The sequence below is a fragment of the Apteryx rowi genome, unplaced genomic scaffold (assembly GCF_003343035.1).
Source record: "Apteryx rowi isolate R43461 unplaced genomic scaffold, aptRow1 scaffold_45, whole genome shotgun sequence".
Lineage (NCBI taxonomy): Eukaryota > Metazoa > Chordata > Aves > Apterygiformes > Apterygidae > Apteryx > Apteryx rowi.
This window is the reverse complement of record NW_020450705.1, coordinates 2,446,453-2,470,594: the sequence shown is the minus strand read 5'-3', so window position 1 is coordinate 2,470,594 and position 24,142 is coordinate 2,446,453. Positions and strand designations below refer to the sequence as shown.

At 58.8% G+C, this 24,142-nt stretch overlaps 1 protein-coding gene across 1 annotated transcript; it reads left to right on the top strand.

Annotated features, from left to right (window-relative positions):
- The first annotated feature begins 1,843 nt into the window (after window positions 1-1,843).
- Window positions 1,844-23,697, top strand: MAPKAPK2 (mitogen-activated protein kinase-activated protein kinase 2). The gene is made up of 10 exons (XM_026077277.1): window positions 1,844-1,919; window positions 15,534-15,673; window positions 18,090-18,154; window positions 18,927-19,006; window positions 19,133-19,259; window positions 19,705-19,780; window positions 20,583-20,707; window positions 21,192-21,277; window positions 21,375-21,455; window positions 21,914-23,697. Exons 2-10 carry the CDS (start codon window positions 15,534-15,536, stop codon window positions 22,055-22,057), a joined length of 924 nt encoding a protein of 307 aa, XP_025933062.1. The 5' UTR covers window positions 1,844-1,919; the 3' UTR covers window positions 22,058-23,697.
- Window positions 23,698-24,142: the final 445 nt, after the last annotated feature.

Below are 24,142 nucleotides of genomic sequence, written 5' to 3'. Positions count from 1 at the left end.
GCGACGTCAGAAGTTGTGGGTCCACGCAGAAGCTGCTGGAGGAGTACGTCACCTTCCTGCATGTTGTGGTGGTGTGTTGCTTTGGTCTTGCCAAAGGAATTTCTCCCAGTGAAGAGGGCAGGTGAGCAAGCCGGCTCCGGCTGCCTGGGACAGGCACAGCGTTTGCCGTCATGTGTAATGAGATTATTTGAGTCGTTGGCGTCAGGGATGCATGTGATTATGTGCCTGGCTGTCCAGCAAGCTGTAGCCTAAACTAGAGATAAAGTTCAAAACCCAAGCCCAGATCTGAATGTTCCTGGGGCGCCCAGCCAGACCGGGACTTTGCAGCTCTGCTCTCGTAAGATATCTGTGCCCGGCTTGTGATATAGATTTGGGATTGGAGGAGGGATGGACTTGTTTTCTTCATCATCATTCACTTTGTTGCTTCTCCTTGCGTGCTCTGGACTGTAGCTAACTCCCCCTGAGCGCTCCTTCTGAATTCAGCCTGTTCAGCCCTGCTGGCCCCAGAACAGCAGCGTAAATTGGGCTCAGGATCGCGATTACCGTATGCCTTTCGTGCTGAAACAGGCTAAATCTGTATAACAGCATGTCAGGGCTCTGTGCTGTCCCTATCCAAAGAGGTATGTCACCGCACGCCTGAGCATGGCGCCTGGGCCATTTCCTAGTTGGAGGGTTGTGCTGGAGGGTGGGAGCAGGAGACCTAGGGGTGATGGAGGATGGAGAGTTGGCACAGTCAGGACGTGGTCTGGTGAAGGCAAGGGGCCCCGTCACACCAGGACCTCCCGCCAGCGAGTGTCACCTCCTGCCTGTGAGCCGTGCTGGTGGTGCCCACCCATGGGATGGTCTCCGGGTAGCATGGTGGCACGTGGTTGCACGATTGCCCTTGAGACTCTTGGATTTGCTCCCTCCCTGGAGACCCAGCTGCGCTCTCCGTGCTGGTTCTGCTGCCGTCTGCTTTCTGGGCGAAGATAATGATGGGGTCAAGGCATCAAACTCCCTCCCAGTGCCTCTGGCAAACTTGTCTCCAAGTTTCTATGGGAGAGAATTGGGTAGGTGCATTTCCACGCCATGAGCATTTGGAAAACCGAGTGGCGAGTCTCTCTCTCGYCCTCTCAGCTGTCCTTTGGCCATGATACGCAGCACAGAGCTAGCGCAGCCTCTTGAAAGGCTCCTTGGACTTCCTGCCAAATGTGTGTTTTCAGGGAAATCTGGCTGGAGCAAAAGCTGGGGCTGCTGTGGAAATTTGGCAGCGCACCCCGTCGGCTGGAATTCCAGTAGCTGCGGCTCATCGCTTCTCGAGGCACGGACGGGAGCCTGGTCCGAGCGGTGCTCCTCGGGAACGGGTATTTCGACTCCTCGCCGGCTAGGCTGGGGGGAACGAGCGCGCGCGCGCTCCAAACCGAACAAACCGGAAAGTGTACATGCTCTCCGCGGCCTYGTTCAGAACAGCCCCAAAACCCTGGCCTGCTGACAGGGAGACGTTTTTATTTTGAGGAGTAATAATAGCCCGCAGCGGGGCTGATAACCCGCGGGTACGGCCGCACGTGGCGGAGCGTCCCAGCCCCGACGAGCCCGCTCCTGCTGCCTCCGTCCCCTCCGGGCTGTGACATGACTGATGGTTTTTTTCCCCCCCTCTTCACCCATTTCGCAACGTCGGCTGCCCATTACGTGGGGCAGAGATTGCTCAGAAACCAGAGACGGCTGTTGCATAAGGCGCTCTTCCGCCGAGCCTGGCTTCCCCCGAAAGGGAGGGCTTGCCGGAAAGCCTCCGTGGGGTTATCTCCTAGACGTCGTCAGAGCCGCGACTCCGGCGTTTTTGGGGTGAGTAAGGCTGGAGGCTCGGTGCGGGTTTCCAGCAGCGCCTGCCAGTACTAACAGCCGTGCAGTCGTCGGAGCAGCATCACCCTCGTGGTGAAACGGTGACTCAGCCGCCCTCGGCCTGGCCGCCGGGTTTTGGGAGGAATCCAGCTGGTGGGACTGGTTCTGCCACCGGGCGGGCGCGCTGCCGGCCGCAAAGGCCCTTTTGGGGGACCTGGGAGTGTCGCAGCGGCCTCGGCCATCCTCTGCCTTAATGTCTGGGTGGGATGCTTTTGCTCTTGCTAACCCGCGTGCTCCCGTGAGGCTCTCCAAGCCTTTTCTTTTGTCTTCAGTGGACTTTCCTGCAAGGAAACGAAGCTCTTCCCCCCCCTGAGTGGCAGCTGATCAAGAGCAGCTTCTCTGGGACCGGTGGGAAAGTTGCTTCAGCTTTAGCTCTTGGCCGAGACCGCTGAGTGCGGGAACCTCCCTTCTTTCCTGTCTGCTTTCGTACGAACGCGGAGCCTTCTCCGAAAGGCTGGGCACAGTCCTTCGTCCGGGGAGCTGGCCGCTCCTCGCCGCTCCGCTTAAATGACTCGGGGGCTCATTTTGTGTCAGAGCAGGACTTTCAGCATCTCCCTCTTCGCTCCTCTCCCACCCCGGTTATTCCCCTTTGGTGGACTTGCTGGACTGGGCGCTGGGCCCCTTGGAGCCGATTTACCCGCTCTCTGCCTCCGTGGTGGGCTGGTGCAGTGGCGTGCGTGGCTTCAGAGCTGCTACCCTGCCCCRTGTGCCGCTGGCTACACGCGTGTATCCTTATTTATGGGTTTTACCTTGAGGAACTGAAGGGCAGATCTAGTCTGGCTAGATCCAGCTTGCGAGAGCAAGGAGAGTTTTCTGGCTGCTCTCCATAGCTCAGCTCCGAACGTCTCGCTCCCCATCTGACCAATGAGTTTTGCACGGTGCTTGCAGCAGCGACGGCCTCTGTTCTGCGGGTCAGACAGTTGCGGCTTTTACCAAGACATCCATTTCCTATTTGTGCCTGTCCAGAGACTAAACTGAAGTAACCAGGCAAACATCACCGGGAAGGAGGATTAGGCTGAGATGCAGTAGCGTTGCCTCAAGGGTTTTAGTTACTTAACCTCTGGAGCTGAGCGAAGAACGTGTTTTGTGCACGAGGCCAGCGGGCAGAGGACACCGGAGGTGCTCTCTAGGTGCATTCCTTCTGCACCAGGCAGCCGGAGCTGTCCGCTACGGTGCGACAGCTCGGAGGGGACGGTTTCCCAAAGCTTCTAGCTGCTAACACTGTGCAGTTTCATTTTTTGGAATGGGCTAGCTCCGCTCAGGCTGGCTATTGCTAATTAAAACTGATCTCTTGCAAGCAACTGGCCTTAAATAGGAACGGCATCTTTTCCAGTCCCTGTGCTTGGGGGCACTGGAGGGAGAGAACAGCTGGGTGAAGAGCACTGAGAGCAAAAAACACCTGGATTTTGCGCCTGCCTCTGACACAAACCTTCTCGGCAGCCCTGGGAAGATCGTTAAGCGTTATTGTAGGGGGGACGGGGATAAAGCTGGCCTGATCCTCTTGTRGGGGGGCCACGGTTAGTGATGTCCATGTTCATACAGAGAACTGGAGGCTTGATCTCGCCCCCTCCCTGAGCAAACGGACTCTGCCGGCTCGGAGTTAGTCCAGGCCTTGCGGTGGCAGCCGGAGCCGAGCTGGGCCTCTGTGCCCGAGAGGCCGTAGCAACGCGCCAGGTTCGTATAAACGTGCCGCCTCTTGCCGCAGGGATTTGCATTTGGAGAAACGTCGGGACTTTTGGAAGCAGCTTTTTGGGAGGGCAGCTGAGAGCAGCACAAAGGCCGGACTGTCTGGCAGCTGCCTGGGTCCAGCGTCCCTCCGGCCCTGAGCCCTTTCCATGAATAAGTGGGATTGAGGAAGCTTAAAGTCTTACGGAGCAAGACCTGGGAGCCCTCCCGGCCAGCCCCGAGGGAGCAGTTCCCCCGTGCCCGATCCGTGCCCCGGGGCTCGGTAAAGCGCCGCCGCTGCCCCGGGATGCTCTCGCCGCTGCCCGCTGCGCTGCAAAGAGCTCGGCGAGCTTGGAGCCGGGTGGTGGGACTTGTCCAGCARCGGGGTGCTGGGCATCCCCGAAGGGATCAGCAAACCTTTCCCCCAGTGCACACGCTTTAATTGATATTTAAAAGGTGCAAGCATATAACACCGATGCTGTCGACTCCTTGCTCTATGATGTTTTTTGTTAGGGAGAACCTTGTAAYGGGAGCAGGCTTTAGAGGCGGTTGGCGGAGAGGGGGAAAAGGTCTCTCCCGCGAGAGCAGTTTCCATCGCTCTGTGCGGCCGCTCCTGGGCATGGGGGATTGCTGCAAGCGCGGGCAGTCCTCTGCCTGCGAGGATTCGCGGCTTCTTGCTTGCTTTCATTGCATCGCTTCAAAATCCAGGCTTTCGCCTACAGTATTGCCCTTGCGGTTCGGGGGAAACGCGCRGCCACGGGAGACGAAAGGGCGTTACGAAATCCCCCGGTGCTCTTGCTTCGGCCTCCCCCCGGCAGAAAGCAAAACCTGCTTGCAGCGAAAGCACCGGCTCTCTGGCCACCTCCGGGATGAACCGGCGCGCGTCGCCTCGGGAAGGCGCTTGCTCTATCCCGGTGTTYGCAAAGCCTGCGGCGAGGGCGACGCTCTCCTAAACAAAGAGCCGAGGAAAGGGCAGAGCGACGTGCAACGTGCTGTACGTCACCGGGCTCCAAGGCCGCGTAAACAAACACCCTTCCCGGACTTGGCACCGATGGTATAAATACGCTCTGGGGGTGTATCCGCTTCCCGCATCGCTGCGCCGGTGTTTGCCGGTGCTGCTGGGTGGGTGAGTGGGAAACATCTGTCCGTCCGCCCAGTGTGGGTTGTTCCCCCGAATGTCCCTCCAGGGAGAGCTGTGCGCGGAGCGTGGTCTGCCTCGAAGGGCTTTGCTTATTTAAAAAAATCTCTATGCACACGCGTGCACATCGGGTCCTGCTGCTCCAAGACCCGTGTTAGCGGGAAGCCGGGCAAACACAAGTGCCAGGCGCCGGAGGGCGAACGCAGCGGCCGTATTGCCCGCGGGAACGTGCCGCTGCTGGACCCGGCCCCRGGGAGCGCTGGGTTTGGGGCAGGCAGAGTGGCGTCGGCAGGCTGAAGGCAGCGGGCAGGTGGGAGGCAGAGGAAGCGCGCGGCGCCACGGCTCGCGGCATAGCGGGGGGCCGAAAAGGTGCCTAACTAAAGCGACCGCTGCCTGCTCCGGCCAAGCAGCRGTTTCGCTGGGAGCCTCGCAGGAACATTTTATCGGCTGCATGAGGGAAAGCCTGGCAGACCCGTGCCGGGACGCGTGGGCGCCGGGATGTGCCAGCCTGCTGCCCGGCGCTTGCTGCGCTCCCGGCTGGTTTTTGCGCTGTGTGCGTGTGTTTCGAAGGGAAGTGCAAAGTACGTAGGTCGCTGCCGAGTTAATGGTTTACATTAGCGTTTGCTTCTGTATTAAACGCACCTGTAAATGTGAAGCACTTCCTATCGTAAAAACCCATGTATGTACTTTCCCATTCAGTAGTTCAGGAAATCCTATTAGATACAGGGGAGGGGACGGGGAAGGAAGAACTGAACAAGCCTCAAAGGGGCTTAGTTTTGCAAGGAGACGGGAATAAAGGGATTCGGCATGAAACAGATTTGCTGGCCTCAGCCAAATGTAGTGCGTTTCCCTTGAAGATAATCACCCTCCCGTAACTTCTCGCCTGCCTTTTGCTTTCCATCGTGCAGATAGAGATGAAGGTCCTGGGGGCCGCAGCTTTTCCTTTGCTGTGACAGTCCCCCCTGCCTGATCCGCACCTGCCATAAGCATTAGCGCTAGCTGTTCCTGCTAGCGGATGTCCTGGCTTGGGAATTATCCGGGATCGGCGATGGCAGTGAGCTCTACCTGCCTGGAAGGGGATTTTTTGCCACCGTTCTCGCCCCTGTCGCTGGGGAAGATCCGCCCGGGGCCATAACAGATACGGAGAGCGGGACCGGTGGCTGGAGGACGCCCGTGCGCAGCGCGTGGCTCCTGCGAGGCCGCGGGTGCCCTTGCAGCCAGCGCCGGCCCGAGGCTTTCGGGGGCTGGAGCGTGGTTTTGCAGCCGTCCTGCCCGGCCGTGGGCGAGCGCTCCCCTCTGCCTGTAGCGGATCAGCTGTTCTCCGCACAGCTCTATAAATAAGCGGTGACACAACAGGTTGCCTATTTCCTGAATTCCTTCCACTCTCCCCTTCTGCCGCGGCGCCCGCTCGTGTCGCTCCCGGGGATCTCCTGCTCCCGGTGGTCTCTCCGGGTTTGATTGCCGTCCTTTAAGTTGTTTGATGGGGGGTTTTGCTGCTCCCAGGTCACTTCTCTTTCTTCCCTGAAACTCTGATCCGGGATCTACGCCTGGGAATATGCAGTGTGTCATTCTGGGCTTGTCCCTGGTGCAACCACCTGGAAACCCAGGGGGCAAAACGTTCCCCTCTCCGTTTCTGCTGAGCAGAGATCAAGGTCCCGAGTCCCCTGTCTCCTCGCTGAGCATCCTTGTCCCTGCACAGTTTCTGGCTATCCCAGACAGGGACAGATAAAACAGTGGTTATATCTGTGTGTGCTTTCCAGAGAGGGAAACTGAGGCACGGGAAGGCCGCGTCACTTGCCCAAAGCCCTTCGCGTTTCTCGTGCTCCTAACGCCGGCGTGGAGCTACGGCAGCGTTAGGTCCTCGCAGCCGAGGACGCCTCGGTACTTGCCGCGTGCCGGCGTTGCGCGAGGCTTGCGGCAGGTGGCCGCGGGGTGGGCTCCGCGGGCGGATCGGCGCGTTCCAGGTTGCGCAAACCCTTCCCTCTCCCCTCCTCCAAAGCCCTCTTCTCTCCTTGCACAACCCGAGCCCGGCTGCCTTTTGGAAAGAACAGTAACGGGTGAGTCACCGAAACCAAGCGTTTCTTTTGATGCGCATTGAAGTGGTGAGAATAGGATGATCCCACAACAAAAACTTGGAACTGAATAGTCCCTTAATTTTGTTTTTCTCAGATATGTGAAGCTGAAACTATTTATTTATCTTCCTTAAACGCTGTCTCCTGCCGGCTGTTTGTGTAGCGCCGTCACTATGAGACGGTGAGTCAGGGGAGGCTGGTTCCTGCTGCCTCCTTGTTGCCGTTCACCTGCCTTGGGTTTCTTCTGCCTTTTTTTTTTTTTGGATAAGTTTTCGCCATCCCACGCTGCTCGCTGCCTGCGCTGTCCCCTTCTCACCCCGTGGTCCCGTGTGTCCCCRGTGCGTTGGGTTCCCCGTGAGATGCTTCGGGTCTCCTGGCGAGGTGCATCACCTCCTGCCCCTTGCACAGGCACCAAGGATGTGCTTTGCTCATGGGAAATGAGTTTTTTCCCCCCAAAGGGCGAGAGGATGTGGTGGGGGGGGGGCCGGGCACCCGGTCGGGCCCCATGGGGAGGGCCGGGGCCCCTGGCAGGTGGCTCCCGTCGCGGCTCCGGCCGGCTCTCGCCTTTGTGTGTGGCCCGCGCGGGCTTTTGTCCCTGCCTGAAAGGCTGAATAGCCGCCGCATCTGCCGCCCGGGGACCTACGGAGCAGATGCCGGGGTGTCGCGGGGGCTCGTGCAGCGCCGGGCGCGGGGCCCCTTCCCGCCCGGAGGCGCCGTCCGGGCCCAACCGCGGCCGGCTGCCTCCCGCCAGCGCCGTGCGGCAGCTGCGTTTCCCCTCCGCGGCGGCGTTTCCATGCTCCGCCGCTGCCGCGTGTGATGGGCGCCGAGGGCCTTCTTCCGCAAAAAGGCACCGGGCTCATCCGCTGGGGCTGCGCCAGGCAGGCTCGGAAGCGCTGGAAGCTTCACCGTTCCTGAGCTTCTGCAAAAGAGGCTTTGGGGGAGGTGTGGAGAGAGGAGCAACCCCCCCCCGCCAGACAAACTCGGCATGTGGAATATTTTAAACAATTCCAGAAGGTTAATTTTATAGAGGATGGTATAAAAATATACATATCTATTTTTTGAAGGGACCCGTGCTCTGCTGCTCCTTCGGCCAGCTCGCCTCTCCCCGTTTTCCCTTTGAAAAGCAAACGCGAGGAAAGCTCTTGGGGCTGCTTAAAGCTCTCTGGGCAGCGCCTGTCTTCTGCCRCGTGTGCGCGGACAGCGCGGAGCAGAAGCGACCCCAACCTCGGAAGAGCATCCTGGCCTCTGCTCTGAGCGGGGCTGGTGGTGGCGGGTGCAGSCGGTGCGGATGGGGTGAACGGAAAGGTTTCTGGAGGAGCCGTTCAGATGGGGGAGGCTTCCCGGGCTGTGCGCTTAGTTGTTGCTGCAGCGTTATCGGGATATGAACTTCCCTGCGTTTGGTAACGTAATTCCTCCGATGGGGTTTGGGACTTGCGACCTGACTTCTCTTCCGTAGTTCCTAAAGAAGCCGTGAAGGTGGGACGAGGCTTGGCTTCTTCCTTGCTCTGTTGGGAACATCTCCGGAGCAGCGCTGCCGGGAGCAGGGCCAGTGTGTGGTCCCTGGGGGCTGCCCAGCCTGGGACTTGGGAGGAGGCAAAAGAAAGGCGGCACGTGCTCAGCGAGTAACCCCAGTCCCGCGGCGCTCGGTCTGGCCCGGCTCTTGCCTATCCCAACCAGCCACCCGCTCCGCTTTCTCGGAGGCTCTCGGTTGCATCCGAGACCTCGCTGCTTGGAAGTTTCTCCAGCTATTATGTTTTGCTTTGATGTGTTATCCTTCATTAAGCCCATGAGTCATCTCCAGAACTTCATTCTCTCCTCCTCCGGTCTTGTCCAGCCTGTCCCTACACACCCTCCTGCGCGTCTCAGAGAGGCGACGTGTCCCCATGGCCGGTGCTGCGGAGGGTCTTCTCGGGGACCGGGGACTCCCGGGTCGCTCTGTCCGCGTGCGCTGGGTCTGAACCAGCATCCCTGGACCCCTGCGGCTTTGCCGGATTAGCTCCAGAGGGCTGCGAGGATGCAGCGAGGCCGAGCTGGGTCTCGCCCGTGGCTCCTGTGTTATTTCGCCATCGTTCCTGGCATTCGTGTCCCCGCTGGGAACGTCGTTGCTATCCAATTGCTTCCCTCTTCCGTAGCGTTAGCTGAGATGTCGGATGTGACCCATCCTGCATCCATCTCTCGCTCTTCTGTCCGTCTCTTCCCCTGCGGCGCCACGGGCAGCGGCGACCCAGCATGAGCCGAACGGTGCCTGGAGGGGTCTGACGCCCGCAAACGCCGGCGCCTCTCCCTTCCCGTGCGGATCCCGGCATGATGCACGGCAAAGCGTGGCGCGAGGGGGCGACGGGGCTGCAGCCGGGCCGCGGTGCCGGAGCAGGCGCCCGGGCGGGTGTCGCTGCCGCCCCCTTGGTTTCTCTGGCGTCTGCCCCGTGGCGTCCGCGCCGCTCAGCCGGGGCCTTTGACGTCTTGGAGTGAAGCCCTGGTCGCTCCAGAGGATGGTCTGGCTGGTGGCCCTGTCTCTTACTTTTTGACTTTAAGCGGCTGCTGGAGGGGCCGTTYGTCTGCAGAGCCAACGGGCTGCTGCTCTTCGCTGCAAACCTGCCAGCCCCAGAGAGGCTGCAGGGAGCCGCCGCAGAGCGGAGCGATGGGCTTGTCTGACCGCTCTGGCGTCCGGCGCCTTCGGAAAGCCTTGGGAGCAAGGAGCAAAGGGAAAACTAGTGTTTTGCTAAGATAGAATCCCTCAAAAATTTGGACACTGGCTTCTTTCCTGTACGGCTGTATTTGACACGCATCGAACCTGCTCAGTAATGGGAAATGCATCCGACGCGAGCCCTTTGCCTGCGGAACCAGGTTTTGCTCGGAGGTTTCTAGCAGAGGGCTTTTTGTAAAAGGCAATTGCTGTAACGAATTCGGGGCCTGGGTGGTTTCTTCCGAGCTTGGAGGCGGCGGCGGAGCCTGGGGAACGGTTGTGTTTCAGCCTCAGCCGGCAGCGCTGCCCTTGCCCGTCGGCCGGGGACACTTTCGTAACTCGGGGATCTGGTTACTGCGGGCCCGTGCCTCCCCCCGCGGCTTCGAGGCCGCAGCCGGGATCCGCTCCTGCCCGCGCCGGCCGGGGCGGAGGGACGGTCCGGAGGGATGGAGCAGACTGTAGCTGCCTTTCTGAGGGTTATTTGCACCTTTTAAAATCCGCTGGTGCCTTTGCTGTAGTCTCCTGAGTGCGGCTTGTCCAGGGAGGCTGAAGCCCCCGGACYGTGCTCCTCCTCGGGGCTGGCTCGGGCAGCTCCGTGCCAGGTCTGCTTTTCCTATCRGCTTGGGAGCCGCAGCTCGCTCGCCCTGCTGGGGCCGGCATAAGCTTTTCCTGCTGTTCTCCGGTCCAGGTACCGTCTACATGGCCACTTTGCAGCGGCAGAGCCACCGTCTTGCTCTGTGGGGCTTCGAGGAGTCTTCTCCCCTTTGGCCTGGATGCGGGAACACGCTGCAGATGGATAATAACCCACCAGGCGTTTCCCGTGCTCGTATCCCTGCGGATGCTCAGAGCAGAGCAGGCTGGAGACGGCAACGGTCTTGAGATTTTTTCCTTAGCATCAACAGAAGGCTGTTGCGATTCCCTTGGATTTCTCATTTCCATGCTGGCTTCCCAGCTGCAGTATTTAGCAGTTTGCTCTCRGAGGGGGAACACGAGATAGCAGGGATGGAAGGAGCCGAACTGAATCCAGCTGTGTCCGGGAGGAGAGTTTCCAGTAAATGATCCATCTTCTGTTGTCTGCCCTGCTTCTCCCCACTCGGGAAGGGTTAACTCTGGTCGTGCTTTGAAGGCTGATTATTTTGGTTGCAAAATCTCCCGCTTCTGGGCAGGGTGCTCTGGGTGGGGGCGCATGACCCGGGGCAGGGGTGGGTTAACCCTTTCTGAGCCGCGGGGAGACACAAGGTGTTTTTCCCATCCCAGCCTCCTTGTTGCAAGCCAAGAAATATAAATRTTGCTGCAGCTGCAGGCCGCCTTGGATACCGGAGCTAAATTAGGGCCATGGGCAGTGTTACCAAACACGCACCCGGATAGCTGGGGACGGCGCTCACATGGCCGGAGCGAGCAGCAGGCTGCGGAGAAATAGCTTTGCGTTGCAGTACTGAAATGATGTTAATACGGCTCGGGGGCAGTGCGGAGCAGCGCCGGGCAAAACGGGGGTTCGGGTGCCGGCGGGGCGCCGGCTGCGAGCTGCGCTCGTCTCTGCCCCGCTTCCCCTGCCGTAGGCGAGGACAGCGATGCGTTTGAACGCCGCCCGGACCCGTGCGGTGTTGGCGCTGGCGGTCGCGCGTTGGTCGCTGGTTCTGCAGAGCGCCCGAGGGCGCCGACCGCCGGGAAGCGCGGCCCCTGCACCCCCGCTGCAGCCTGCTTTTGGGGTTGCTCTCCAGCCCCGAGGCRCTCGCGTGCAGTGGGGCTGGGGGACGGCCGACGGAGGAGGCGGAGGGCGATGCGGTGCTCAGGATAGGGACAACCGGGCACTCGCTGTCCCTCCCTGCTCCCGCGGCCGGTGTAGCGGTGTCCTGCCCCGGCGCAGGGTGCGGAGGAGCAGGCAGCGCTGCCGGCCCGGCGCAGCGACCTGGGGGCTGCAGGAACGGCCGTGGCCTTGGGGAGCGATGATTTGCAAGTGGAGAAAGAGAAGCAGCAACTGAACTGCACAGGATGGGAGAAGGGAAGAGGAATGTTGCATTTGTCCTTGGTCAAAATATCTGCCCTTTCTACTCCTGCTCCGCGCTTCTTTCCTTCCCGCCCAGAGGTAGACGCAAGGCTGAAGGGTACCGGTGCGGGGGGGCAAGCCAGCCCCAGCCGATATATCCGTGTAGCATATATYCRGTGTTTCCCTTGGACAGCAGCAGAAGTAACCTTAGCTCTTTTGGAGAGCGTCCTTCCCAAACATGCCCTGTGCCTGACCGTGTTCCTGAGTCTGCRGGCAGCCTGAAACGAGTCCAGAAGACGTTTCTGACCCTGCACATCACCAGTTCCCATGCACTGGGAATTAAATCCTCCAAACGCTCCCAATCGTCAGCACTGAGGGTTTCACGGCTGCTGTTAGAAGAGGAACGATAGAGGAAGCAAAGGGAAAGTCGTTGGCTGTGGGAACTGTGAGCTGCTGCATGAAGAGGGGAAACAGGGAGCAGAAAGGGCGGCGGGCGAGGAGGAGAAGCTCAAACCGAACGAATGACCCCGGTCTTCGGCAGCAGCCACGTGCCACGACGGGACGGAGTTTGCGTGTGCGTGGCAGGACGTGCAAACGCCCTCGTGGGTCTCCTCCTGCCGGCCCGAGCTGCTCCCACCGCCGCTGCAGCGGGCACGTTGCATCCAGCTCCTGCTGCCGTCACCTGCTACTGGGGACGTTTCCTAAATAGAGCAAATCATTCCCTTAAGGAGGATTAATCTCCCTCCCGGCCTGAGCCCTGCTCTCCCCCGTCCCGCAGCTAGCGGGAAGGCGCAGGGCGGCCTGGCCTGCCTGTTTGCTTAGCTGAATTGCGGATAGGGTGTTTGGAAAGCTGTCAGGAAGCTGTTTACTTGCCTGTGGGCGCCTGAATACAAAAGCAAATGTCACTGCTGTRCTTGTGCAGGTAATGGAGGCTGCTTCCCCCATAGTTCATTAGAAATGCAATTAAGCTGCTTTAAAAGAGCTCTGAATAACCTCTAAAAAATAGGTATATATTTTTGTTCTCCTGTTTGTCTTGTTTAGAATTACGTTAACTGCCTATTTCCTGCTGTCCAATATTCCCAGCTGGTAATTACAATTTATTTTTTTTCTTTTAAACTTCCTGATTCTCCGCCCCCGACCTTTTTGGAACAAAGCTGGAAATACTGAAGCTTTTCTGCAGGCCCCTGCGGCCCTGGGCGGGCGGCTGGGCAGGCGCCTGCAGCTGGCGGAGCTCCCGCGCCGGGGAGGGGGGGTCCTGCAGGATCCCGCAGGATCCCGTTTTCGTGCCCTCAAGCAATAGGAACGCTCCCGGGGGCTTTCCGTGCTGTCGCCCTGTCTCTGCTGCCGGGCGTTTGTAGGCCAGGGATGCTGTGTAGGAGAAGTGTTTTAAGAGTTTGCTGCATTTACCTGAAAAACAACCTTAGTTTTCCTTTAAGTTGGTTTTTTACTCTTATTTTTTTTTTAATTTCCCTCTCCCTTAGCTTCCTCCTGCCCATGCAGCGCTTAGCAGCAGCAGCACCTGCCCAGCCGTAGGAGCCGGCCGCCGGCTCCCGCTCGCTCGGGGTGAAGCGGGCGGGCAGTGGCGCGTCCCCACGTCCCCCGCGTGGGTGCTCGCGGGCGCCGGCGCTCGCCGCTCCGCCGGCCTTCGGAGGAGCCTTCGCAGCGGCTTCTTCCCCTCTCCCGTGGCTCTTCTCGCCGCTCGGCTTTTTATAGCACCGGCGCTTCCTGTTTGCTTATCGGCCCCGGCGCGCGCTCGCGCTGGAGGAGGGCCGGGCCTCTGCCGTTGCCATTTTTTCCTTTTTCCACACCTTTTCTTYGTCGGTCGAGGCGGCGCTCGCCCGCAGCAGGTCTTGCCGGATGCTGCTCTGCCGGGCTGCGCGGCCCCGCGGAGGACGCACGGCTTTGGCACAGCAGCGATCTGCGCGCGAGTTTTTCCGGGTTCGGGCGAGACGAGCTCCTCTCCCAGCCCGTCCTGCCGGTTCCGCGCAGCTGGAGGTGACCTGCSTTGCACTGGGCTTCGCTCAGAATTTCACGTCGAGTCTCCCAAATTAGCCGATGCCAGCCCTCCTCCCGCTCGGAGCCGTCCTCCTCCGATGCCAGGAGCAGCAGGTGCAGGGGGAGCGTGGCCCCGTCCTTGCCGCTGCCGTGATTCCCTTGGAAAAGGCCTGGGCTCAGCCAGGGCCCCTGCGGGCAGGTTTCCCCGCGAGCGGCTCCGCGGCGGAGCCGGCGCTTTAGAGGAGGAGGTTGTTAACCCCGGCCCGGGGCGTTTCTGACCCGTAAGATGCCGTGTTAACGTGGCCCGAGCGTCCCCCGGGCGAGAGCCGCTTCGGGCCGTCCTCGCTCGCGTCAACCTCGCTGTGCCCAAGCGCTCTGGGGCAGGAACGAGCGTTTTGGTTTGCGTTGGCTCTAGCTCAGCTCCCGGCCCCGCCGGCCCTCTTCCATGGGCCGTATCCCGCTGGAAGCGTGGGCTGAGCCGTGAGCCCTCGCTCGCTGCCGCACGACTTCCCAACATGGCATCCGGAGAGCTGAGGTGGGGCCAGAAGTGGTGTTTTCTCATCCCTCTTGTTAAAATGACCCAAACTGATGTTTCCTGCCAAGCACCTCCTGGATGCTGTTCCTCTTCCCTGCATCCTGAGCCTCCCCTCCGGGGATGTGATGCGTTTCCACTTGCTGCTCCGTGTGCGCCAGTCCCTGTCCTGCCCGCACCGGAGCCCCGTCAGCCGCGTGCTGCGGGGAGGGTGCGGAGCTGCTGGCATGTGCGAGCCCCTGGGCACAGGCTGGTCGGGACGCTCCGGAGGAAGTGGCGGAGATAACTATTTTATTACGATTATTTTTACGGCCAGCCTGGCTGCCGCTAGCAGCTGGAGCGCTGCGGCGCTCGGGCAGAGCCGGGTGCAGCGGCAGAAGCAGCGAGTATTTCGGGCCGTGGAGCCCGCCAAGCCCGGCCCCGGGAGCTGCTGGCGGCAGGAAGGAAGATGAAACACGCTCAGGATAGACACGTTTGTTGCTCTATATTTAGGAGCATAATAATTAAGGCTGTTTGTTTATCCTGACGAACACGGTAATTAATAGTCTGTGGGCGCCTAGCAAATCCTTCCTGCACCTGGGAACTGTGAGTTGTCTTTGGGAAGGTCAAGGGCCTCATTAAAGAGCTGCTGCTGCCTGTGAGGAAATCCTGCTATTTTGGGAACATCTGGTGGCTTGCGGGGAGCCTGCTCGGGCGCGCGGGGCTTGAGGCGGTAGCCCCCGGCAGCCGCGGCGCGCGGGGCTCTGCGTCGGGGCCGTATCTGTGGGCACAGAGCGGGATCCTCCCGGGCTTGGGCAGCAGAAAGCTGGAATTTTAAACGCGAGGTGATGAATGAATCCAAATAGGGGCAAAGCAGGGAGCGGGGCGCTCGCATGGCGAGCGGCGGTCCCGGTGCAGCGGCAGCCTCATCACAGCCGACCTTTTGCAGGCATCGCTTCGGGGGGCTGCAAAGGGGAGTGAGGGGTCTCTAGCGGCACGTGAAGGTGTGATGTTGCAGGTGGAAAGCAAGAAGCTTGTTCATTATCTTACGGTGTTGCAAAGAAGCGGCGAGGAGCAGGGTGTGCGGAGCCTCAGATTCGTGGGGGAACTGGGACCCATAAACCACCTCCTGGCGCGGGAATTGGGCTCTGCCCGGGGGGCTGTAGTGCTGCCACCACCCCGTGCCGACCAAAACTATGGATAAAAGTGCTGCCCTCGGATGTTCCGGGAAGGCCATCCTTCGGCTGTGCTCTGCCTACCTGCTAGATTTGATTAAGGGTGTTTCCCAAGATGTGCTCAGGTGAGGATTAGCACCCCGGCATGGTCCCGTAGCTCCGAGGTGCTCTGGGGCCCAGCGCGTGCCGGGGCGGCCGCCTTCGCGCTCTTCCCACTAGATGGAGATCGAGGCCTTGCAGAGAGCGTGGCCGTGTTCACCCTGCCACGGCACAGGCATAAAGCATCTGTGCTGGCTCTTGTCCTCTGCGCTTTCTCCTGTCTGCTCCTGGCTCCTGCCCTGGGCATCACAGCGTCTCAGCAAGAGCTCTCCTGTGCAGCGATTTGGGGGATTCAGGGTCAAGACTGATGCAGTTTTGCTTCTCTTGCAGATGCTGCAGGATTGCCCTAAAGCCCGCAGAGAAGTGGAGCTCCACTGGAGGGCATCTCAGTGCGCGCACATCGTTAGGATCATGGATGTCTACGAGAACCTTTACCAGGGAAGGAAGTGTCTGCTCATCGTCATGGAGTGGTAAGTGACGGCAAAGGGGACGATGCTCCAAGTGCCTTCTCCTCTCTCAAGTGTGGCTCAGCAAGACCAATGCTCTGGAGACTCCTGAAGTAGTTGAGAAGGCATGAGGAAGTTCAGAGCATTTGGGACTGTCAGAGGATGCCCTTCTGTCCTCCCTCCCAGCCTTGGCTTGCTGGGGCATAATGCCAAGGTGACGGCCCAGCTGCTGAGGCTTCCTGCAGTGCTGGTACCTGAAAAACGGACCGTGGCCCTCCTGGAAAAGCAGTTCAGCTTGGGAGATCTGCCCGTGACCTCCCTGCCGAAAAAAACCAAAGGGGAGCAGGACAGCCTCCATCCTTGCAGTCCAAGGACTAGAGCAGAGTTGGTACAGAAACATGGCACTAAATGCCTACAGCCCTCGCCACGTGGGATGGCTGGATGATATAGAAAAGGGGGTGTGCAAATTTCTCCACCGTTGTGTTGTGGAAGGTTTTAGTGACAGCAGGAAGGCGCTCAGCAGGGGGAAGAGGTCTGCAGGGTGTAGGGAAGCAAGACCTGAAAGAGATGTTGCGTCAAAGGTGTTCAAGGGACGGACTTCCAAAGTGCTGTGTGCTCTGAACAGGAGCTAAACTGGCTCTGAGTCATTCTGAAAACTTGCTCTGATGTTCATAGGCTTCAGGCCTGTGAGTTGAAAGCAGATGGATCATAACCAAACTCGCTTTGGCCATTGAAAGTAATGGGTAGTCACTGGGTTGCTGGCACCACAGCAGCATCTGATGTGGTCTGGTTGGGCAGCAAGCTGAGCAGCAGAAATGACAGATTTATTGATGCGTATTAGGCAGAAGTGCAGCAGCAGTTGAGCGTGTCTGATTCTGGTAGATGTTTGATATAACTTGGGGAGGAGGAGGAATGAAGGGGAAAGTATTGAAACCACATCCCAACCGCAGCTGTGATTTAATATAGCTTCCTTGCCAAAACCTCTCCTCTGGCAAGCCAGTAGGTTGCCTGGTGGGGGCAGAGGGTGTGAGGAGCAGCCGCGAGTAGAGAAAGGGCAGGCTGCAGATCCACCGCACAAAGGGCTTCTGACTTCTCTTGTGTGGGAAGAGGCTTTCAAGAATCACACCGAGACCTTGGGCACCTGGAGATCGGAAAGGTTTGTGCAGCGTGTCTACTTGTGTGTGAAGAGAGCAGTAGCTGAATAATAAGAAAATAATCTTCCGAGCAATGAAAGCTTCGTGCAAAGAATCTTTTTGATAGCCGCCCAGTGTCTGAGGGCTGCTCCGGGTGTGATTGACTGGAACAACCTTTGAGTGCACGGTGTTCTCTAAGAGTCTGGCAGAAGCCAAGGAGCCGTGCTGTGCGGCAGCTCCCTCCCACTCCTGCAGCTGAGCCTTGGCTGGTGTCTCCCTTCAAAATAACAGTATTTGATTTTAACGTGAACATGCTCTCTCTCCTTGGGCGCTCAGGGCAGTATCAGCCCGGATGGGTGTTCACTACCTGTACTGCAGATGTCTGGCTAATGTAAAGGGCACTTACAGGCGATGCTGTCTGGGAAAGCCAGAAACCATTTCTGGTTGAATTAGATAAGAGAGAGACAGGTTATCCCTGTTTTCACCAGTGGAGATCACGGAGCTGAGTTTCTCTTTAGGGTAACTTGGGAGTCTTTAATAGGGGAGGGAACCAAGCAAGTTTCTCCTGGTTCTTCTCCGGCACCTTGCCTGTGAGCTTGCTCTGCTGTTGGGGRAATCAGTCTCTCCCCATCCCGTTTTTGAGCCATCGTGAACTGTCCTGTGCAGACCGTGTTGGAGCAGTCACGCGCTGTTGCAYTGTGCCCTATTTGCTATGGCACTTGGGAAGTCTCCTCGCAACGCGGTTTCTGTTGGGCGCATGGTATGTGTCACCATGCTCCGACCGCTGCCGGCAGCGCGGCTGCCGCCTCCCCAGCGCGAGCAATCTGAGCTCAGCACTTCCGTGCCCTGTGGGTTTAATTTGACTGGTGAGGTTGTTTGGCTTGCGAGCTAAAGTAGGCCAAATGTGGTGGGAACTCTCTCCACACTTCTAGAGCAGCCTGCTGTCTTTACTGTAAACACATTTCTGCATGGCCACTGTGGGTTGACAGGGAGACCACGTCCGTTCACACCTTGCGTCCCCGCTGGGATGTGCGAATCCTCTGCCCTGCTTTTTAGGAGAAAGAGTCTGAAACGCCCTGTGCCCAGAAGCGCCAGCCTAAGGGCTTGGACGGCTTGCTTAGTTGTAGGGCTCCTGGCTGAGCATCAGTGACTTTGATATTGTTTGAGTTGGGGCATCTCCCCAAAGCTGCGGGTGCACTGCCGCTTTGCAGAAAAAGGTCAGCGCTGCTCCTGAAGGCTTGTTGGACCACATTTGAGGTGGGGAATCGGTACCTAACTGTCTAATGCCTCTTGCTTCTGTGTTTCAGCTTGGATGGTGGGGAGCTCTTTAGTCGAATTCAAGATAGGGGAGACCAGGCCTTCACTGAACGGGGTATGGAGTCAACACTGATTTTCGTTTTAATCTTTGGACAGTTTCTTGCCATTCATAGGAACGTCTCTGATTACACCCATGCCSTCAATTGCTCTTCTAAATGTGCTCCGTAGCAGGATTTTGCATTTGGAAAATGAGGGGTTTCGATATGTGTGCCCAGTTGCTACTCATGGCCCAGCTTTTCCCTGTCAGTCAAGAGCAGAGTTAAGGGGTGTTTTTTCCAGCAAATATGGGTCCCCTCAAATTGTGCTGCCTCTTCACCCCTTCCATCCTGCTCCAGCACCCTCAGGAACTTTAGTGACCTTCAGAAATGCTCCCTCCTGGTCCAAAAAATGAGATTTTGAGGCTGTGGTTTTCATAGAGATAAAACAATTTAATCTGCTCTGCCCCTGTGGCTCAGAAAAGTTTCTGTAAAACCCAAACCCCAAGCCCATTTCCCTGTTAGTTTCCCAGCCGGTGGAGACAGTTTCCCCAGCTCTTTCCAGCCCTGCAGGTTCCAGGTCCCTGGTGACACCTGAGGACCATTAAGCCTCTCCCTGTCCAGGAGCAAGTCCTCCTCTTTGCTCATGCTGTTTAGTGTTTAGGATCATGCCTGGAGCTTGCTAGGAAAGGGAGGTTTCGGGTAGGGGAAAACCTCTTAGCCTCAGCCTCAGCTGAGTTTGGCCTGCTCCTTGACTCCGGGTTTGTAGATGCTCCYTGGATAACCCAGGGAGAAGAGCTCATGTTGAGTAACTGAATTATGATGCTTTCGATGTTTTTGTTGCTGCTTCAGAAGCTTCAGAGATAATGAAGAGCATCGGGGAAGCCATCCAGTATTTGCACTCGATCAACATTGCGCACCGGGATGTGAAGGTACCGTGCTGCGTGCGCACCTGGTGGTGCCAGGGCCYGGTCTCGGTCTCTGCCTTGATAAGCGCTGCCAAGTCCGATGCTTTTTGCTGCTCTTATTTTTGCTTTTTGTTCCTTATGTTTTCACAGCCAGAAAACCTCTTGTACACCTCAAAAAGGCCCAATGCTGTGTTAAAACTCACTGACTTTGGCTTTGCTAAAGAAACTACCACACACAACTCCTTGGCCACTCCGTGCTACACACCTTATTATGTGGGTAAGTTGTGGGGAGCCTGAGCTTTCCCATTTTTTGCAAGCATTGAAAATCCCCTGTCCATGTTGGTGTTGTAAGTGAATGAGGGCCAGAGTCGGTGGGTAAAACCAGAAGAAAGCTCAGATCAGACCATCTCAATTCCTCCGTGCTGCGGGCCATCACATCTGCAGCGAGCTCCAACCCTCTGTCCATAGAGCGGGGTTTGAGACGGCTCCTTTCGGAGGTGTTTCGAGGGGAACGTTGCAGCCGTGTGTGCARCGAGCGCCGCTCCGAGCAGGTGCTGTAGGAAGGGTCCCTCGCGCGTCCGGGCTGCAGCCTTGCACAGCTCTCGGTGCTCCTTGGCTCCGAGAGGCAGCACCTCGCTGCTGGGAGGACATTTGTGCGTTRAGCTCTGGCATCCCCTTGCCCGACGTGTCTGACGCTTGGGAATTTGTTTGTCTTTCGCTAGCCCCGGAGGTGCTGGGCCCGGAGAAATACGACAAGTCCTGTGACATGTGGTCGCTGGGTGTCATCATGTATATTCTGTGAGTACTCCGGGCTCCTCTGCCGTCCTGGTCAGCGTTAGCCGGGGAGCTGCCGCTTTCGAGCTTGCCTGCCYGCCGGGCAAGGAGCGGTGCTTCCCCCGGAGCCGTGCCGCCCGCCAGGCTGCGGAGGGGCTGTGCTGCGCGTGGGTGCCCCGGGGCCTGCCGGGATGTGCCGGGAATGCTGCCTTCCCAGCTGTAGAGCAGAGAGCTGTCTGGGCCGGTAAATGGATCTCCAGAAGGCAGAAGATTTTTTAGGTCAAGTCGGGCAGGATTTCAGAGATGCTTGTGTGTCTAAAAATACAGCTACATGGAATTTTTAGAAGCAACCCTTGAGTGTAGCTTGCACCGAGCCCCGCAGCTGAAGGTGGGAGAGGTGTTCCCAGGGTCCAGCGCCTGCCCTGCACCCTGTCCACCTGCCGGGGTTGGGGGATCCCAGGACTTGCCAACTCCCGCAGGCGCTGGAGCGCACTGCTGGTGAAGCTTTCCTTGCTCCACGCTGAGCCTTCTCCTCCTTAGGTTTGCGTCCTCACTCCCAGGCTCTTTGGATGTTTCTCTTCCCTTGGTATTTGGACTCTTGCGTCCCCAGCGAGTTCCCGGGTCCCTGGCCAGGTCCTTCCCCTGTCTGCGCTCACGGCRGCTCCCATGTGCAGGGCGCTCCTGAGATAAATAACCAGCTTTGGCTCTCTGAGGATGCTGCTGGGAAGCCACGTGCTCTTCTACGCTTCCGATAGGCCAGACCAGTCTGAAGGCTGTTTTCTCTCCACGCCGCATGTTGACTCTCACCTTGCTTTCCTTTGCCCAGGCTGTGTGGGTATCCCCCCTTCTATTCCAACCACGGCCTGGCCATTTCTCCGGGCATGAAGAAGCGCATCCGAATGGGCCAGTATGAATTTCCCAACCCCGAGTGGTCCGAAGTATCAGAAGAAGGTAAGCGCCGTAGCGTGGGCCACGTGGGCTTGTCTTTGCCCTGCCAGAGCTAGGCTGGTCCCCGCCGGCYTTCCAGCCCCGGGGGAACCTTGGGAGCGTTGTCACCACTGACGTCCCAGGGCCTCATGGTGCTGATGGTGCAGAGTGACTTTCCACACCCATCAGGGTAAAAATGTCACTAGCCTTTGTTATGATCAGCCCCTGTCTGGGGGCAGGAGGAGCTCGTGTCCGCGGGAGCCCGTTCCACTGGGGTCAGCGGTGGTGCTGGAAGGTGAACGTGGGTTATTCTCATCAGTCACGTCTCCTTGAAATAGTAGCTTTGCCTCTTTGGTCGAGAGGCTTTTGCTGGGTTGATGTCTGTAGCGCAGAGGAGCTGGGAGGTGCCGGCAGACGTGCGGAGGCGCTGGCTGCAGCGTGCCCCCGCGGCACGGCGGAAAGCTCGTCTTGGCCCTGCTCACGCCCGTCCCTGCACCACCTCTTTCAGTTAAACAGCTGATCCGCAACCTGCTGAAGACGGACCCGACCCAGCGCATGACGATAACGGAGTTCATGAACCACCCCTGGATCATGGTGAGCGCGCGGCYGCTGGTGCCGCGGGGCGTCCTGGGCCGCGGCCGGGAGCGCCGGCAGCTCTCAACCACGGCTCATCCGTCGTCTCTCTCCGCAGCAATCGATGCAGGTGCCCCAGACCCCGCTGCACACCAGTCGCGTGTTGAAGGAGGAGAAGGATTTGTGGGAGGACGTGAAGGTAAATGCTCTCTGRATCGCGTTTGCCCTGAGCCGCTCGGTGCTGCCGTCCTGCAAGCGCCCTGCGTCTCACCTGGACTCCGGTGTCGTTTTGGGACTGTCCCCGTTCTGCCTTTGCCTCTTATGGGGCAGGTTAGAAATTGGAGTAAGTTATCCTGGAATTGAAACTCAAGTGTGTAACAGGGCGGGGGGAAAGGTCGTTTCCACCAGAACAGCTCCCAAAAGGATGTGCCGAACTCCCACTTTCCCCAGTCCTGAAATTGGGACGGGGCAGGAAAAGCTGGTGGCAGGTCCATGAGCTCCGTGCTGGCGTTTGGACCTGTTTGGGCTGGAGGCCAGAAAGCTGGTGGTGACCCTGGCCTGAGCCCTCTCCCCGGCTTGGGCAGGGGTTGCAGCGGGTTGTGGCAGGGCGTTGCTGCCGGCGCTAACCGGGCTCTGCGTTTCCCTCCCCGTCCRCAGGAGGAGATGACGAGCGCGTTGGCCACCATGCGAGTGGACTATGAACAAATCAAGATTAAGAAAATTGAAGATTCCTCGAACCCTTTGCTCATGAAGAGGCGGAAGAAAGCAAACCCTGCTGAGCCAGCAGCGCTCCCGCACTGAGGGTGCCCGCGCCTGCTGGCCCTTGAGAAAGCAATAACTATATATATATTTTTTTTAAGAAAAAGACAAAAAGAGACAGACTGTTATATCAAGCGCATGGAATTCAGACATTTATACCAGACTAGATATTTTTAGCTACTCACCTGTGTTTCTGACCTTTCTGGAGCAGGCGGTGAGATATCCCTGTAGGATCCACACGCTTCGGCTGGGGGGGTTTTGTCCTGTAGGTGAACGATGCCGATAATTGGATTTTTTTTTCCTTTGTGAGACAGTTTTGTGTTTTTTTTCCTTCCTTCCAAAGACATGGAAATTCCTGTGGTGACCTTTTTAGGGTATATGATGTATAAATATTTTTTAAAAACTACTGTAGAGCTGAAACCCAGACAGCGTGGTCCCTGTGCGGCGCGCTGGGTGGAGACACGGGCTTCTGGCTTTGCGGCTAGTGCCGATGCGGTGGCCCGTCGGGTGGCATCGGGGCTGGGGCCGGGCTGTCCTCGGGCTCCGGTCCCCTCTCCTCTGCCGCCGTCACCGCGGCTGGCTTGGGAGGTCCCTGTGGATGGCGTGTTTCTTTGCTGGAAAACGGCTACTTTTAAAGCATCGTRGCAGAAATCCTCCCTGAGCTGGAAGCCTTGGCTCTACCCAGGTGTGCGCAGGGCTCTTCCCGAGTCCCGCGTGTGCGCGTGTTGGTGTCGCTGTCTGTCTGTCTGTCTGCACGTGGCGCAGGCGGCGGCGTGCGGACGTGGGTGCGGCGGTCCGGGCGCCCGCCTCTCCTCGCYGCGCTGCCCGCTGCAGTCTGTCCGTGTGCCTGGAATTCAGTTCTGATCTCAGGGAGTTTGGGGAGGAGGGAAGGGCTCGGTGCAGCCCCCCGACGCGCCGCCCGGGGCACCCCGGCCCTCCTGGGATTCGACCGGCTGCCGCGGGGGCCGCGGAGAAACCTGCTCCCCCGGGACGCTGCCGGGAGCCCCCGCGGYGGGATGGGGGGGCCCCACGCAGCAGGACAGTCCTTTTCCCTGCCCCAAACTCATCCCTTCCTGTCTGCAGGGGTGTGGGAAAGACGCTTCCCTGCCGCCTCCCCCGTCCCTTTCCCGCGCCGCCTGCGGAAAGGTCCTGGGGCGCTGCTGGGTCCCCCCAGCTCGGGGCTGTTTGTTGCTCCCCCRGCAGCCGCGTGTTCCCTGGGGTGATTTTCCCCCGGGAAAAGCGGCTGCCGTGAGGGCGAGGGGCTGGAAACATCCTGGAGCGGCGGGGCCGCGGCTTCGGCTGGGGCGGCAGCGCCAAGCTCCCTGCCGGGGCTCGTGGCRAACGCCCCCCGCGCGGTGCCGGCAGCCCCTGCCTCATCGCCCCGGGCGGCCTCGGGAAATGAGTCTCTGCTCCCGGCAGCAGAACGGCTACTCGCGAGTCTTTAGTCCATGAATTATTATTTGTCATATTGTTTCACTGCGTTTAATGTGTTCGAATGGGAAAAAAAAATTTTTTTTAAGGAAATGTTTAGTTTTTAGGTGATCTTCTAGACACTGTATGGAATTTTAATTTGTTTTAAAAACAGGTTTTTATCTTTTTTTTTTTTTTTTTTGTCTGTTGGCTTTTACTAATCTTCATGGTCTGCTCTTCAGTCCTTTGGATTAAAGACACTTAACGCGTCACGCAGTCTTGCTCCTCCTTGTCACCTGGTTCGAAAGGAAACACCGTGGTGCTCGGGTCAGAAGGTCGCGCTCGTGATTGCTCTAAATTGCTCTCTTTTCCCCCAAAGAGGCTGAGCGCCACCAGTTTATTCTCGGGGAACGCAGCATTTCTCTGTCCTGCAAAACCCCTTTGGTTTGGGACTGTGATTTGAGATCTCGCGGCAGGGCCTGGGCAGACGGTTGCAAACGGGGCTTCCTTCCTTCCGGAGCCGCGGGGGCCGCGGCACGGGAAGGGCCTCGAGCGCTGCGCCCCGGAGCCGGCAGGGGGAACTGCCGGCCGCGCCGCGCGCCCGGTCCCGGCGGCGGGTGGCTGCCGCGTGCCGCCTCGGCACCGCCGTCGCCCCCGTGCCGCGCCGCCGGCTGAGGGCTCTGCGCCGGGGCTGTGGTTTGCCGCGATCGCCGGCTC